Raw genomic sequence first — 15,099 nt, 5'->3', positions numbered from 1 at the left:
TGGGTAAGCACGCTCCGACAGCGCGCGCCGCCAGCACCGTTAGCACTGACCCCCTCGTTGTCACTTGTCCTGACCTGAGGACGAGACCCAGAATTGCGCTCCCGGTGGAGTCCCTCGGTGAAGCCCAACCACCAACCCCGCTGTCCCCAGTCCCTGTGGCCGGTGTCCGCCGCTCAGCCGGGCCTCGGCCTGGCGGGAACGCCCTCGGGAAGATCCGGGTCTGCCCGGCGGCCCCGGTCTCGTCTCGGAGGCCCCGATGGCTCGCAGCCCCGCCCAGCCTCCCGGCCCCGCGGGGGCCGCCAGCGTCCGGGCCCCGCCGCCTCGCCGCGGTGTTTGCCGGTTGCCCGAGGAGACGCGCGGCGCGCACCCGCCGGCTCCCGCGCCCGCCTCGCTCCCCGCCGCCCGCGGGTCCGAGCGCGCCGCGGGGCTCCGGCCGCCATGAGCTCTTCCGGCCCCCGGCACCTGCAGCCGCCCAGCCCCGCCGCCTTGGGCGCCTCGTCGCCCGCGCCCGAGGTACGGTCCCAGGTCCCAGCCCGCGGGGCGCGCGCGGGGCTGGCGCCACGGCCCCTCTGCGCCGCGCGAGCGCACTGGGGATGCTCGGCCCGCGTGGCGCGAGGCGCTCCCGATGGGCAAATTTTCCTCTCGGTCGCGTGGGTAGGTCGTAGGCGGAATGTCCCCGCCTTAGAAGGGGACTGGAATTGCCGGCGGCCGCTTAGCTTTAGGAAGTTGAGGGGGCAAGTCGTGAATTTGTGAAGTGCGGCCGGATTTGAGATTGTACCAGTTTGCTTCTCTTGGCCATTTAAACGGGTTAAAATTTAAAGACAGCGTGTCTGGCTTCTGTAGCGCCTTCTGAACTCCCAGCCCCCGGAGCAAATCTTGCTTAACGTTGAGCTTAACACTATTTAGCTACTAAGACGTGTTTCAGAGCAGTTTTTGTCAAACTCTGAGGTAGTAGGAATAACCAGTGTTGAGCAACGTCGCTGGCCTTTTCGTTGCTAATCACTCCAGAAACAACAATTAAGCTGTGGTTGCGTGCATTTACTCTTACTCCCAGGAGGCACTCAGGCACTGGGGACTCTCAGGCTCAGCTTGAGTCGAGTATTCGCTTCTGGACCTGGCACCACCAGGCATAGAGTATGTCGGGGTGGTTGCCAGAGACACGGAGGAATTCTGTTCAGCGGAACTGCTAACCTAAGAGGTGTCCTTAGCCCAGCCATGCCGACCACAGAAATCCCCGGGGCACACTCTTCGATTCAAAACAAGGGGTGGATTCTCCAGCAGGCTATGGGAATTATTCTAATATTCAGCAGCTTTGATGATTGCCTTACATCTGACCCAAGAGTGCCTTATATCTGCCCTATATTTAGATTTTTCTCAATCCTCGTATTTATGTGTAAAATTAGTACCGTCTTGTACAAATGCAATTAATTTTTCTTCCGTTTGACGTTTGCAAATATTATCCCTATCTGGTGTCCTGTGTGAGTTAAGAATATTAGTCTATGCTTAAGTATGTAGAATTTTTATATTATTTATGTTTGGTTGGGAAACAAATCGAAAATAAATTACAGACCTCCTCGCCCTTCATCCCTAAATACTCTCGTGTGTATGTCCTGAAAACGAGGGCATTCTCTGACCAGAACACAGTGATCAAATTCAGGGTGTTTAACAGTGTTGTGATAGTATTATCTAATGCACACTATCTGCTAAAATTTTGCCAATTGTCCTAATAATCCCCATTTGCTGCAATTTTTTTTCATTTCAGGATCACACGTTTTATTTAGTGGTGTGTCTTTAGTCTGTGTAAACCTCGGAACAGTTCCTCGGCCTTTCTTGGTCTTCAATGATATGATATCTTTACAGAATCTACGTCATTTGTCCTGTAGAATAGGTTTATCTGATTGCTTTTCACGAGAAGACTTTTGGCAGGAATACAGTATAACTGATGAGTCTCAGTGCGTCACAGCAGAAGGTGCACAGTGTCAGCTTGCCCCACTAGTGTTGATGTTCCTAACTGGTGGCATCTGCCAGTTTTCTACTATAAAGGTGGAAAAATAAATAAGTTTTGATAATACCTGATTGTGTTAAGTAATCTTACTGATTCATATTGAGATTTTTAGGCTAAATTTTACCACCAATAAAATAGAAAAAAACCCACCAAGCTCAAGCTTTTAATTGACCCGAAAGACCTAAATTTTATTGAGAACAAAAGTAGAAGCAAAAGGCCAGCATTTATTACAATTTTTGAGTTTCCAAAATACTTCATCTGAGACGATCTTATAACTCAGGCAAGGCTGGAATTTCCCATTATATAGATGATGAAATAGCTTGCTCAAGTAGCAAATAATGGAGCAGGAATTTAAGAATCTTTCTTTTGAGAGTTCAGTACTTTTCCTGCCACACCATTATGCATTGAAAAACAGATGAAAATAAAATGCGGGGATAGTATGCAGTTGTGTGATGAAGTCTAATACTGCGGGACTGAAGGTATTAGCTTTGGGGTCCAAGCAGTCCTGACTAAACCACTTATTATCTGGGCAAGACATCTCAGAACTTTAGTTTCTTCATCTGAAACATGGGATCATACTACTTATCACTGTAGTTTGGGTATTTCACAGTTAATATATGTAAAGCACTTAATAGAGTGACAGAATAAATACTTCTTAATGTTAGCTGCTTTTATTCTTCATAACTTTTGGAATGTGCCTTGCATCAGCAATACCACTACCACACAGTGCTGTGACCATCCCTGACACCTCCATCAATACCTCCTCCACCACTTTAACAGTCAGTTATTGAGGGTCTGTGTGAGGGACTAAGAATACAAAAATGAATTTGACGCAGTCCCTGCTCTCAGTGAAGAATCAAGGAGTCTACAGTAACACATAACATGACTGATTCATTGGTATTCTCCATGCACCAAATTTAATGTTGCATTTTTCTCAAGTTGAGTTTACCCCTAATTAAATCATCAGCAGAGCTTTACTAAGCCAGAAAATGTGATGAATCCTAAGAGCAATATTATGTGAACCGAAGTGTAACTGCTCAAGCACAGAGGACGGAAACATGCTTGGGGGAAATTTGCAAATGTCACTTTGAGCAGAACAGTGTAACTTTGCCTTGCGTTTGAAATCAGATATGGAAGCTGAAAAATGTTACCAAATGATGTAAAGTAGTATCACCAGTCAGCAAAAATCTCCAGCAGTCATTTGGTAAAAAGTACTTGGATTTGGACTCCGAGGCCACAAGCCTGTGGAGCTACTTTGCTATGTCCGTGTTTTCACATTTTTGGGAGACATAAACTAAAGTTATGGCTCCCGTATATACCACTGTTAAGGAATTGAGCAAGATTCTTTCCTCTCTGTAAAGCATGGGTTAATGAGAATAGCTGTTGGACGGGGTTGTTAATGAGAAGCAAATGTAAATAGCAACACAGTCTATCAACAGCTACTGTTCCTTAAAGCGCAGGACTTAGAGCTGGTCCTGTATAATTATGGGGAAAGTCACGTCAGTTTTTTTTTATTTCCCCACCATTTCAACCTTTTAAAAATTGTGGTAAAATACACATCACATGAAATTTTACCACCTTAACCATATTTAAGTGTACAGTTCGGTGGCATTAAGTACAGTCACATTATAGTGCAGCCATCACCACCATCTCTTTCTAGAACTCTTGATGTTGCAAAACTGAAACTCCGTACCCACTAAGCAGTAACTTTGCATTCCCTCCTCTCCTCAGCTCCTGGCAACCACCATTCTGTTTTCTGTATCTAAATTTGACTACTCTGGTTACCGCATGTAAGTGGAATCATACAGTATTTGTTCTTCTGTGACTGACTTGTTTCATTTAGCATAATGTCCTCTAAGATTCATACATGTTGTAGCACATGTTAGAACTTCCTCCCTTTTTAAGGCTGGATGATATTCCATTGTATGTATATACCATGTTTTTGTTTTCCCATTCATCAGTCCACAGACACTTGTGTTGTTTTATTGTGAATAATGCTACTATGATCATGAGTGCACAAATGTCTCTTTAGGATCTTGCTTTCAATTCTTTGGGATATAAGAATTGCAATTGCTGGATTATACGGTAATTCAATTTTTAATTTTTTGAGGAACTGCTGTACTATTTTCCATTGTGGCTGCCCCATTTTACATTCTCATTAGCAATGCACAAATGTTCCAGTTTCTCCACATCCTGTCCTTTCTTTTCTTTTCATTTCTCTTTTCCTTTCTTTCTTGTAGCCATCCTAGTGTGAGGTGGTATCCATTTCCGCTTTTTAAAGAACAATTTCCTCTCTCTTCTGGTTTGCTCTTTCTTTGGTTGTTGTTATTTTTCCTCCTCTTAATCAAACTCAAATTTAAGAAAAGATCTGAGTCTAATCACATATCTTCATATGAATTTACGTCAGAGGCTTCCCTAGTCTAGGTATAAAGAAAAAAACCTAAAGCTTTCCCAAAAGGTAAGAACTGAGAGGAAAAGAAATAGAGAAAGCTAAGAAAAAAGACAAAATGATGATGAAAAGAAATACAAATATATTAGTAATTATAATAAATATAAATGGATTAAATGCTTCATTAACTGACAAAAATGTCAAATTGAATTTTTAAAAAATATTCAGGTGTATGCTTTTATGAAAGACATGTGTAAACAAAAGTATATGGGGAAAAATATATGGAAAAGTTGAAAGCAAAGTGTATGAAAAGATTTACTAGGCAAATAATAAGCCAAAGAAAGCTTGTTAGATATATTATACAAAATACTTTTAAGGCAAAAAAAAAAAATTACTAGAGTTCATTATAATGATAAAAAAATTGTATCAGTAGCACATAGCGATGAAAAATTTTATTCATCAGGAAGTAGTAACAGTTCTAAGTGTTCTATGCATCTAATAATGGCTTCAAAATATATAAAACAAAAATTAACAGAAGCAAAAATCTATAAGAAGAACTAGACAAATCAATGACAATAGTAGAACATTTTTAACATAGTGTCCGAGAGATCCACCAAACAAAAATTTAGCAAGGGAACCATTTAAAAAGCTAAAATTACAAACTTGCTTAAGTCATTATGAAGAAGAAAAGTATATGAATTATTTGGGATATGGCTGTGAAAGTTAATAGGGTGAGTTTTTCCCTTTGTCCAAGGAAACAAATACCTTTCTTTAGACTATGAAGCAATCAATTGGACAAAATCCTACAAAGTTTACTCTATTGCTAGGGATTGAACTAGGTAAATAATTAAATGTTTTCCTTTGTTTAACAAAAAAGAGCTTTATACTATCAAAAAAAATGATAATTTGATCCTGAGAAAACATTAGACAAACCCACCTTGAAGGATTTTCTACACAGTATCTGGCCAGTACTCTTCAAAAGTGTCAAGGCTGTGATTGACAGAGACTAAGGAGATGTGACAGTTAGACGCAATGTGGGAGTCTGGATTGGCTCTGGGACCAGGAAAAGGACATTACTAGAAAACTGGTGAAATTTGAATAAGATCTGTAGTCTGGTGAATATCATTGTACTAATGTTAATTCCCTGGCTTTAGTATACCTCAGTTATATAAGTAATTAACATTAGGGGAAGCTGGGTAAAGGGTATACAGAATCTCTCTGTTCTAATTTTGCAACATTTCTCTAAGTCTAAAATTATTTCAGAATAAAAAATTTAAAAAGCTAATGAGAACCAGTTAATTCATTTATCTATCCAACTTTGTCTGTTTTAACTACAACACTTGGTTTCTCTTGGTATCTAATGATTCTTTTGTTTACCACCTGGCTTTAGAATGCAGCATGAGAGAAAGCATTCAAAGAACAGGTAGGAAAAAAGAACTTTTTGAACACCAGACAAAGAGCAAATTTTTCCTTTCATAGTTTAAAAAAGTTGTGTGTTTATTTACTCAGTGTTACCAAATGTAATGGGTAGTGCATTCGGAACAATAGTGAGTGCTCCTTGGTTTGAACTTGAATTAAGTGGACTAATTATAAAGACATTTTTCTGTGTTCAAGGACAATTAAAAACATTTAATTGAAAAAAGGAGTAACATTTGCTGTACTAGGAATTGTTTATGCTAGGTTTCTTACCCAAGGTTTCTTTTCGCTTTGTTTTGCTTCCAAATTTTTTTTTCCTTTGAAATTGGTGCTTTGATCTCAGGCAGAGAAGTTCAAAGGCATTGCTGAAGTGGACCAGTAACACTGCACTCTTTCTCTTACTCATATCAGCACCAACTATTGATTATGGCTTCTATCTCTACATGTTTAGATAGTACTTGAATAAAATATTTTAAGTATTGCTAATCAAAGGAAATGTATGAATTCTCTCTCTGAGTAATTGAAATAACTCCCTTTTGGTTGACTCGATTTACCCTTATGCTCTCCCTCCTCAGTCTTCCCTGTTAGCTTTGTACAGAAATGTATTTTTCAGCATTTTTAGGTCATCGTCATCTAATCTCAATGTCAGTAATAAGGGGAATGATGTCAAGACCTGACTATAATTAGCACATTTCCCTAAGTCTTTTCTACTTGAGGGTGAATGAAACGGGGAGAGTGGAGTATCCAAAAAGGAAGCCTTGATGGTGAAATTTTGTGAGTGTCTGGAGTAAGCGAAAAAATAAAAAATTTGCTTAGTGAGTCATATGTTGGGTGAGTCACCCATTCAGCAAAGGCTTGTCGAGTCTTAGGCACCAAAGATATGGAAATTCTTTCCTTCAGCAGTTAAAAAAGTAAGGGTTTATTCTAAAGCAGGCTCTGTTTTAGTTGAGGTCCCACTCTCCTAAATGTTATATTTTAGTGGGGGAATAGATAGTAAAAGGAAACAAATGGATAAACAAGGTAATTTCAAAGTGTGCTAAATGCTTTGAAAAATAGTAAAGCAGGGTAGCAGCATCAAGACTGCCTGTGGTGGAGGTGGGTCTGCTTTGGGTAGAGTGGTCTGATGGACTCTCCCCCGAGATGACAACTACGCTGAGTGGACGGTGATGCTGCGATGCAGTGTTTTCAGATATAACAAGGGCAACTCCCTTAGGGGGAATGAGGGCAGTGTGTTTAAAAAGAGTCCAGTTTGTAGCATGTGCCTTCATTTGGGTATGTCTCATGTTTCCTCATCCTTAGATTCAAGTCACTTTTGGCATTTATAGTGATTCTATATGAGAGATGCTCTGTTCTTCTCAGTGCATCATGTCAGGAGCCTCATGTCAGTTCATCTTATTATCGATGTTATGAAAGGCAAAGAAAGGCTGAGAAGCAAATTAAACTGACTAAAAATACCTGACAATACAAGCAACACACTTATAGTCGCTCTAAGGAACGTTAGTGAGATAATCGGTGAATAATGTGGTATCTTTTTAAAATTTCTTGAATTTGACAGTTGTATGCAATGGAATGTCCTTATTTTTAGGAGATACGTGCTGATGTGTTCAGGGGTGAAAGGCTGTGATGTCTGCAAATCACTCAGATGATCCAGCAATCATGACTGTAATGTGCAGAGAGAAAGGAATAAATCAAATGTGACAAACTGTTCTCACCATTGGTGAATCTAAGTGAAGCAGATCATTGATTATTCTTGCAACTTTTCTATAAGATTGAAATAAAACTTAAAAAAATTCTGTGCCTGCTGCAAATCGGGTTACTAAGTAGAAGATGCTGTTTCTAAGTATTGAGCTTACGGTATAGTTATTAAATAGTAAATTAAGTAATAAATAAAAATTCGAAAAAGGAAGGAGGCATTGTGGCTGGAATAAAGTTATGGTCTCAGAATAGGGTCTAGAAAGGAAGACAAACAAGCCGTTCGTTACACAGGGTGCTCTACTAGACAAGGGGAGGGATGGGGAGAGGTGCGGGTAGGGGAGGCTTCGCTGAAGTTACTAGGGTGGTGGTAGGGGGACGATGTTGACTTTGAAGTGCCAGCAGGATGTGGGTGATGTTCAGTGACAGATGGAAATGTGAATCTTTAGCTAGAGATGCAGGTTGCAGAGCCATCAGTTACTACAAGTGGTTGAAATCTCTGGAGGGCATCAAGTAGACCACTGAGGGTGTCTCGAATGATGGAGAGAGAACCTCAGAGAATACCAGGCTAAGGAGTGGGTGGAGGTGGAGGAGCTGCTGGAGGGACTGAGAAGGGAAGGTCAGATAAGTCAGAGAAAGGAGAGGTGCTTAGGAGAGTGGTGGTATCAGGGGTGAGTCAGGAGAGTTCAGGGAGGGTGTGCTTTTTGTGGCAAATGCCAAAGGGAGGTCATGGCCGATAAGGAGTAGAAGTGTCCCCTGGACTTGGTGGTTGGGGCCATCATCCCCCAGGAAGTAAAGTTTCAGCTGAGCTTTGGAAGGTGAGTAGGTGTTCGCCAGGCAAAGGGTAGGTGCTGGGAGTGTTGGATGAGTTTCCTCCACGGCACCAAGCATGGGTGAAGGCGGTGGGATGGGAAGAAGTGAAGTCCGTTCAGGCAACTGGAGAAGCCAGTGTGGCTGGGGTGGCTGGAGGAGACGGTGAGGCGAGGACGTCAGTGGGGATTGGAGTTGGTAGGGTAGGCAGGGGCTGATTCTGTAGGACTTTATAGGAGTTTGGATTTTGTCCCGAGGGCAAGGGGGAATCCCTGGAGAATTTCAAGTCTTGGGATATAATGGACAGTTCTACATTTTGAAAAGATCACTCTGCCTATAAACGGATTAGAGGCTGGGTGGCGGGGGATGAGGCAGTAAATTTGACGTTGAGGAGACTGGGCAGGCCATTATGGTAACCTCGACTTGGATGGTGGACAAGAGGCCTGAGAGTGAATAGTTATTTAGGTGTGAGAATCAACAAGAGAGTTGCATTGAAACTGTGAGGAGGGAGAGATTGCAAAGGTTTGTGGTTTGAGGAACCAGGTGGATATTTGGTGCCATTTCACTGAGACGAGAAAGGACAGGTTGGTGCAAAATAGCATGAGTTCAGTTTTACGCATGTTGGGTGTGAGGGCCTGTCCAGTATCCATGTCACATCCAGGAAACAGTTAGCTAAGGAGATCCTGAGCCCAAAAGACAGGTTTTGGCTGGGGATCGTCTTATATTTGGGGCATGTCACCATCTAGATGGTTCATGAAATTATGAATAAAGGAAGTCCAGAGAAATAAGAGGCTTTCCAGGGAGGGCGTAAGAAGGAATTTTTAAATTAACATTGAAGTTTACCATGTAATGGTTGAGGGGAAGCAGACCAAGGGAACTGAGAGGCTATGGAGGGAACTCATCTATTTCTTCCTAGTATAGGCACCTCATAAGAAAATCATTTGCTCATCGATTTATTCATTTATTGAGCAAACATTTGTTGGCCTAAAAAGAATATTAACCAGGGAGTCAAGAGACTTGGCTCTTTTTTTTTTTTTTAACTCTGTGTGTGTGTGTGTGTGTGATAATTAGGTTTATTTAAATATTTATTTTAATGGAGGTACTGGGGATTGAACCCAGGACCTCATGTATACTAGGAATGCGCTCTACCACTGAGCTGTACCCTCCCTGCTGACCTGGCTCTTATTGACTGAAATGAGCTGATTTTGTTGTCTTGAGCTCATTCTTCACCCTCTCTGTCTGGTTTCTGTATGTTGTAAGGTTAATTTCCACCCTACATCTTCTAGGAAATATTAATAAATAAATCATAACTTCCAAAATAATTTGAGGAGGCTTAGAACAGAATTATATATAAAACAGTAAGTTAGAAGGTGTGGTATAAGCCAGCCCTACCATGTGCTAAACGTGAGACCTTGTGAACATGACTTAATTAATCCTTCTAGGCCTCAGTGCCCTCTTTGTGAAAATGGGAATATTACTGCTGATTATGGCTTTTTGATCAAGATAGTGGACTGAGTACCTGCGTACATACGTGTCCTCTGCTTCTCTAAACCCGATTCAAAGAGAAGAAAAAAATAGAAAACAGAATCATTCTCTAATGCTGCTGGGAATAACACCAGATTAAAAAAAAACTTTTTTTAACCATCCTGGAAAATACAAAGGCAGTGGCATCGTGGTGGTAAATAAATGGCACAGGAGAAGGTAGCAGTGGAGGTAGAACGTATTTCTCAGAGACCTCGGGAAGGTTCCATGCTTGGAATTGGCAGATGTGGATATGGATTAGGAAGTGGGAAGAAATCAGGCTGATTAACTGATGAACAGAACGTGGACTGGCTGCCTTCGTCCTCGGCGCCCCTCCGCTGCCTGAGCTTTGGACCCACCTGCTCCTACTTCCTGCTTTTCAGCCTGCAGTCTGTGGTGGGTGGGATGTTTGTGTCCTCCCCAAATTCATATGTTGAAGTCCTGACCCCTCAATGTAGCAGGAAGTGGGGCCTTTGGGAGGCACTTAGGTTTAGATGAGGTCACAGAGGTGGGCCCCCCCATGATGGGATTAGTGTCCATATTAGATGAGGAAAGACTAGAACTCTGCCTGCCATGTGAGGACACAGCGAGAAGGTGGCCATCTGCAAGCCAGGAAGAGCGTTCCCACCAGGAACTGACTAGGCTGGCACCCTGATTTTGGACTTCCCAGCCTCCAGAACTGTGAGGAAGCTGTCTGTTGTCGAAGCCACTCGTCTGGGGGACTTTGCCATAGCAGGCTGAGCTGACTAATAGTCAGCCTGTGCTAAGTTAGCAGAACCACTCATGCGCTCAAAACTCACACCCAGCACTGCCCATTTAGGGCAGAGGCCTTACAAACAAATATGAAGTGCTATTACGGTGGAACATAATGGACATTGTCTTTAATCTCACAAACTTTCTTCATATGAAAGTTTCTCATGACATATATCCTTAAAGGCTGAAGTGTCTTAAGCTGTCCCTCAGGGAAGATACTTACCTAGAGAAATACTCTTTCTGCCACTCTAATTTACAGACTCTGAAGCTGTGCTTAGCTGACTTGCTTCTGTTGCTTTTCGCTGATGTTTTGATTGTCTTCAGGTTTTGAGCTACGATGGGGAGCTCTCTGGTGAGTGACTGAAGTACGAATACATATATAGTGAGTATAAGGCTTAGAAACGATACAACTTAGGTGGGTAAAAATTTTGTAACATTTTATAACAAGCTCAACTTAGCTCAGAAGACATTATTTCCTCTCCTTAGAAGAAAAATACCATTTTGTCAATTCAAGGAAATTTATTACAATAGTTTCCCTCACTCCCTTTCCCCTTAGGTAAACTAAGTTTTTGCAGGTGGAGTTGGTTATGAGTATCTTGGGGAGCGGTGGTGGGCGGGGAGCACTGGGCTGAACACCATCCTCTGTCTGTTTGGTCCCAACTTCCCTCGTGGACTCTGGCAGCCATCTCTGCTGAGGTCCTTGGCTTTGCCCTGTTCCTGAAGGTCCACCCATGCTCTCCGCTCTTTATTCCCATCCCAGGTCCCTCTAAGTTCGTTGTCTTATTTGCACCTACCTTTTTGCCTTACTTGGGAAGACGGGACACCAGGATATGCCTGAGAAGTGGATGCTGGAGGTGGGGCTACCCTCAAGCCTAACTGGTACAACACTCAGTCATCGCCACTGGTTCTGTGCCCAGGAGCTGCACTGTCTTTGGGGCTGCTATGAGAGGCTTCCCCTCCAAGACCACATCCTGGGAGCAAGGGCATTAGCTGGCGTTTTCATTCTTCCTTCTATCCCCCATCACTCATTGCAGGTGTTATGTCCTAAGAGGGCTGGCAACATCTAAGCCCTGGTCATGTCTTTCTCCAATTCTTCTTTTCCCATGTATTTGAGCCACACTTTTCTCTGGATTTATTTAGAATCAACAGTTAGAATTTTAGGGAATAGCTGCCAAAACCAGTGATTATGGTTTTGGCCATGTTGATTGTTAAATGTTTCTTTCTGATAGTAATTAATACATATTTTAAGGCCATTTCTAATCTGTGATTTTAAAACCATGCCACTTGGGTGAAGAAGCATGTTTACATTTCTGTTCCTAAAGGCAAATGGGCAGGCTGGCATTTACTTATAAGCAAAATTAAAATATTTAGATTTATTCAAGTTTACAAAGCTAGATTTGTTCAAGATTCAGGTGATGCAGCTTTGTTTTACATCGTCATGCCCTCAAGACAATTTATTTCTTCTCTAGTCTGGCAACGATATTTGCATGAGTTTTTTAAAAAATTTTTTTGAAGTATAGTCGATTTACAATGTTGTGCTAGTTTCTGGTGTACAGCATAGTGATTCAGTTATACATATATATAGTCCTTTTCATATTGTTTTTCATTATAGGCTATTACAAGGTATTGAATATAGTTCCCTGTGTTATAAATAGGGCCTTATTTATCTATTTAATATATAGTAGTTAGTATCTACAGTTTTATCCAGTTTATCCCTCCCCACCCTCTTCCCCCCAGTAGCCATGTTTATTTTCTGTGTCTGTGAGTCTCTCTCTCTTTTTGTAACCTTGTGTAATAGCCTGGTATCAACCTCAAAATCATACTTTTTTGAAAATACAGAGTGTTATGGTTACTTTTATGTGTTATTTTGGCTAGGCTAAGGTATTTTATTTTTATTGAGGTGTAGTCAGTTTATAATGTTGTGTCAGTTTCTGGTATACAGCACAATGCTTTAGTCATACATGAATATACATATAAAAGCTAAGATATATGGCCAAATACCAATCTCTATTTCACTGTTGAAGGTATTCTTTAGGTGAGATTAAAATTAGATCAGTAGATTTGAGTAAGACAGATTACCCTCCATAATGTGGGCGGGCCTTGCCCAGTCAGTTGAAGGCCTGAGAAAAAAAGACCACAAGAAAGAGGGAATTCTGCTTCCAAACTGTCTTTGGACTCAAGCAACAACATCAGCTCTTCCCTGGATCTCCAGCCTGGCAGCTTACGGTGCAGATTTCAGACTTGTCAGTGCCCGCAATCATGTGAGCCAATTCCTTAAAATAAATCTCTCTCTCTCTCTCTCTCTCTCTGTATATGTACACATTCTATTGGCTCTGTTTCTCTGGGGAACCCTGACTAATACACAGGATAACTTCATTGCATCCTTCCATGCTAGAGGAGTTTGTTAGAACAAATGGGTTTGTGGTCCACCACAAAGGACAGTGCAGCCAGGCCTGTGGGTGCTTCACACACAGCACAAAGGTTAATAATGAACAGCAGAAAACTGGGGAGAGTGTGTTGTATTTACTGCCTGCTTTGCTAGAGAGGCACGGCTGATCGATCCATCAGTGCCACTGGGGACCACCATATTTTAAGGGACCCATGAGAATGTTTTAATTTCTTCTAAAATCAAGAGAGAGAGGGAAAAAAAGCTTTTAAGTTGAAAAAAATATTTTAATACATAATATTTTGATATGTTCCTCTTTATACCAATCAGTTATAAAATATAATTTTAATAGCTTTATGGAGGAAAGAGACCATGAAGGTAAAAGTACATGTGACCCACAAAAGTTATAATGTGGCCTAGTAGGGAGATGAAACTGTGTGTAGAAACATTGTATAGAAAGCATTGATAAGCAACAGAAGATATGTTACTAAGAGGTAAGTAAGAGAAATTTTTGTCTCCAGTTATATTGGGATATGATTGACCTACAGCACTGTGTACGTATAAGGGGTACAGCATAATGACTTGAGATAAATATATTGTGAAGTAATTACCACAATAATTGTAGTTAAATTAACATCCATCATCTCTTGTAGATACAAAAAAAAAAAAAAAGAAAGAAAACAAAAAAGTTTTTTCTTTGTGATGAGAACTTCTAGGAGTTTCAAATATATCATATAGCAAGCAGATTTAACTGTAGTCCTTGTGGTGTACATGACATCCCCAGGACTTATATATCTTATAACTGGAAGTTTGTGCCTTTTGGCTATCTTCACTCAACTGTCCTACCCCTCACACCCCCCACCCTCCTCTGGTAACTGTAAAGCTAATCTCTTTTTTCTATGAGTTTTTGTTCGTTTTGGTTTCCACATATGAGATCATATGGTATTTGTCTTTCTCTGTCTGACTTATTTCACTTATCATAATGACTCAAGGTCCATTTGTGTTGCTGCAAATGGCAGGATTTTCTTCTTTTTTTTAAATGGCTGGGTAGTATTCCATTGTATAGATATAGACAGATATAAATATGTCACATTTTCATCCTTATCCATTCATCCATTGATGGACATTTAGGTTGTTTCCATGTCTTGGCTGTTTTAAATAACGCTGCAGAAAAATTTATCTTAAAATTGCTTGCTCCTTCTCCTGTGGGTTGACCTAAAATGATGAGTATTGAAATGAAGTCCAACAAGACTTAAGTCTCCCTATGACAATTTTATGGCGTTAGAGAATTGTTCTTTTGGAAGATGGGTTAAACTATATTTCAGTTCCATTCTAAGAGAAATATTCCTGAGGAACCAATTGAATGGACAACTTAGTGACGTTTGAAACACACCATTCAGCGTAGGCACTAACTTATTGCATTTAGGAAATATTTTCACTTTAAAATAATTTATCAAGTGTTTTACAATAGACGGAGTGGAAAAAATCCCATTTGGGAAGAGTTTTAGAATCATTCATATGTGAATATATACATGTATATTCATGATACCAATGAAGAAAACGTCCCATCTAGTTGTCAACAGATTTTTGTTTCCACTGTTCACTCACAGAAGCTATTCCATATGTGACAACGTTCCCAAATCTGCATTCATTATGAGCCTTGACAGACACACCCAATACCTCCCACAGAGCTAGATCCAATAAAGTGCTGAAAAATTGCTAGTCACTTACAATAGGACCTGAAATTAATTAACTTGCCTGTGAATTTCTCAACTACGAAGTTATCTTGGTAATGTGAACAGATTAAAAAAAAAGAGTTTTGTATTAAATGAAAATATAAGCTTCCAAATTGACTAGACCTGACCTGTACAACATTTATGAAGTTGTAGAAGGGATCTTCCAAAATGTGGTTGGAAAGAGGTTTATGAATTTATTAAAGTTAAACTTTGTGAACTTAGTATTAGTTATGGAAATGCAACTCTTTATTACAACAGCCAGACTTGCCTTGCAGACAGCAATATTGAATGAAAGTCAGAAAAGAGTACAATTTAGGGAGAAATGATTACATGTGTGTGTGTGTGTATGACAATAACATAGTAACCAACAATAGGGGCTTTGGAGTCAGAT

General features: G+C 40.8%; 1 protein-coding gene across 1 annotated transcript in view; it reads left to right on the top strand.

The window, feature by feature from the left end:
* Positions 1 to 432: 432 nt before the first annotated feature.
* Positions 433 to 15,099, top strand: part of CCDC170 (coiled-coil domain containing 170) — an 80,442-nt gene continuing 65,775 nt past the window's right edge. Inside the window, exon 1 of the mRNA XM_031456557.2 lies at positions 433 to 513. Coding sequence (XP_031312417.2) covers positions 439 to 513 — 75 coding nt within the window. The 5' untranslated portion in view covers positions 433 to 438. The remainder of the gene's footprint in view (positions 514 to 15,099) is intronic.

This window comes from Camelus dromedarius, chromosome 6 (genome assembly GCF_036321535.1).
Source record: "Camelus dromedarius isolate mCamDro1 chromosome 6, mCamDro1.pat, whole genome shotgun sequence".
In the NCBI taxonomy this organism is placed as follows: domain Eukaryota; kingdom Metazoa; phylum Chordata; class Mammalia; order Artiodactyla; family Camelidae; genus Camelus; species Camelus dromedarius.
Note: the sequence above shows the minus strand (reverse complement) of the source record. Positions and strands in the feature narration are given on the sequence as shown.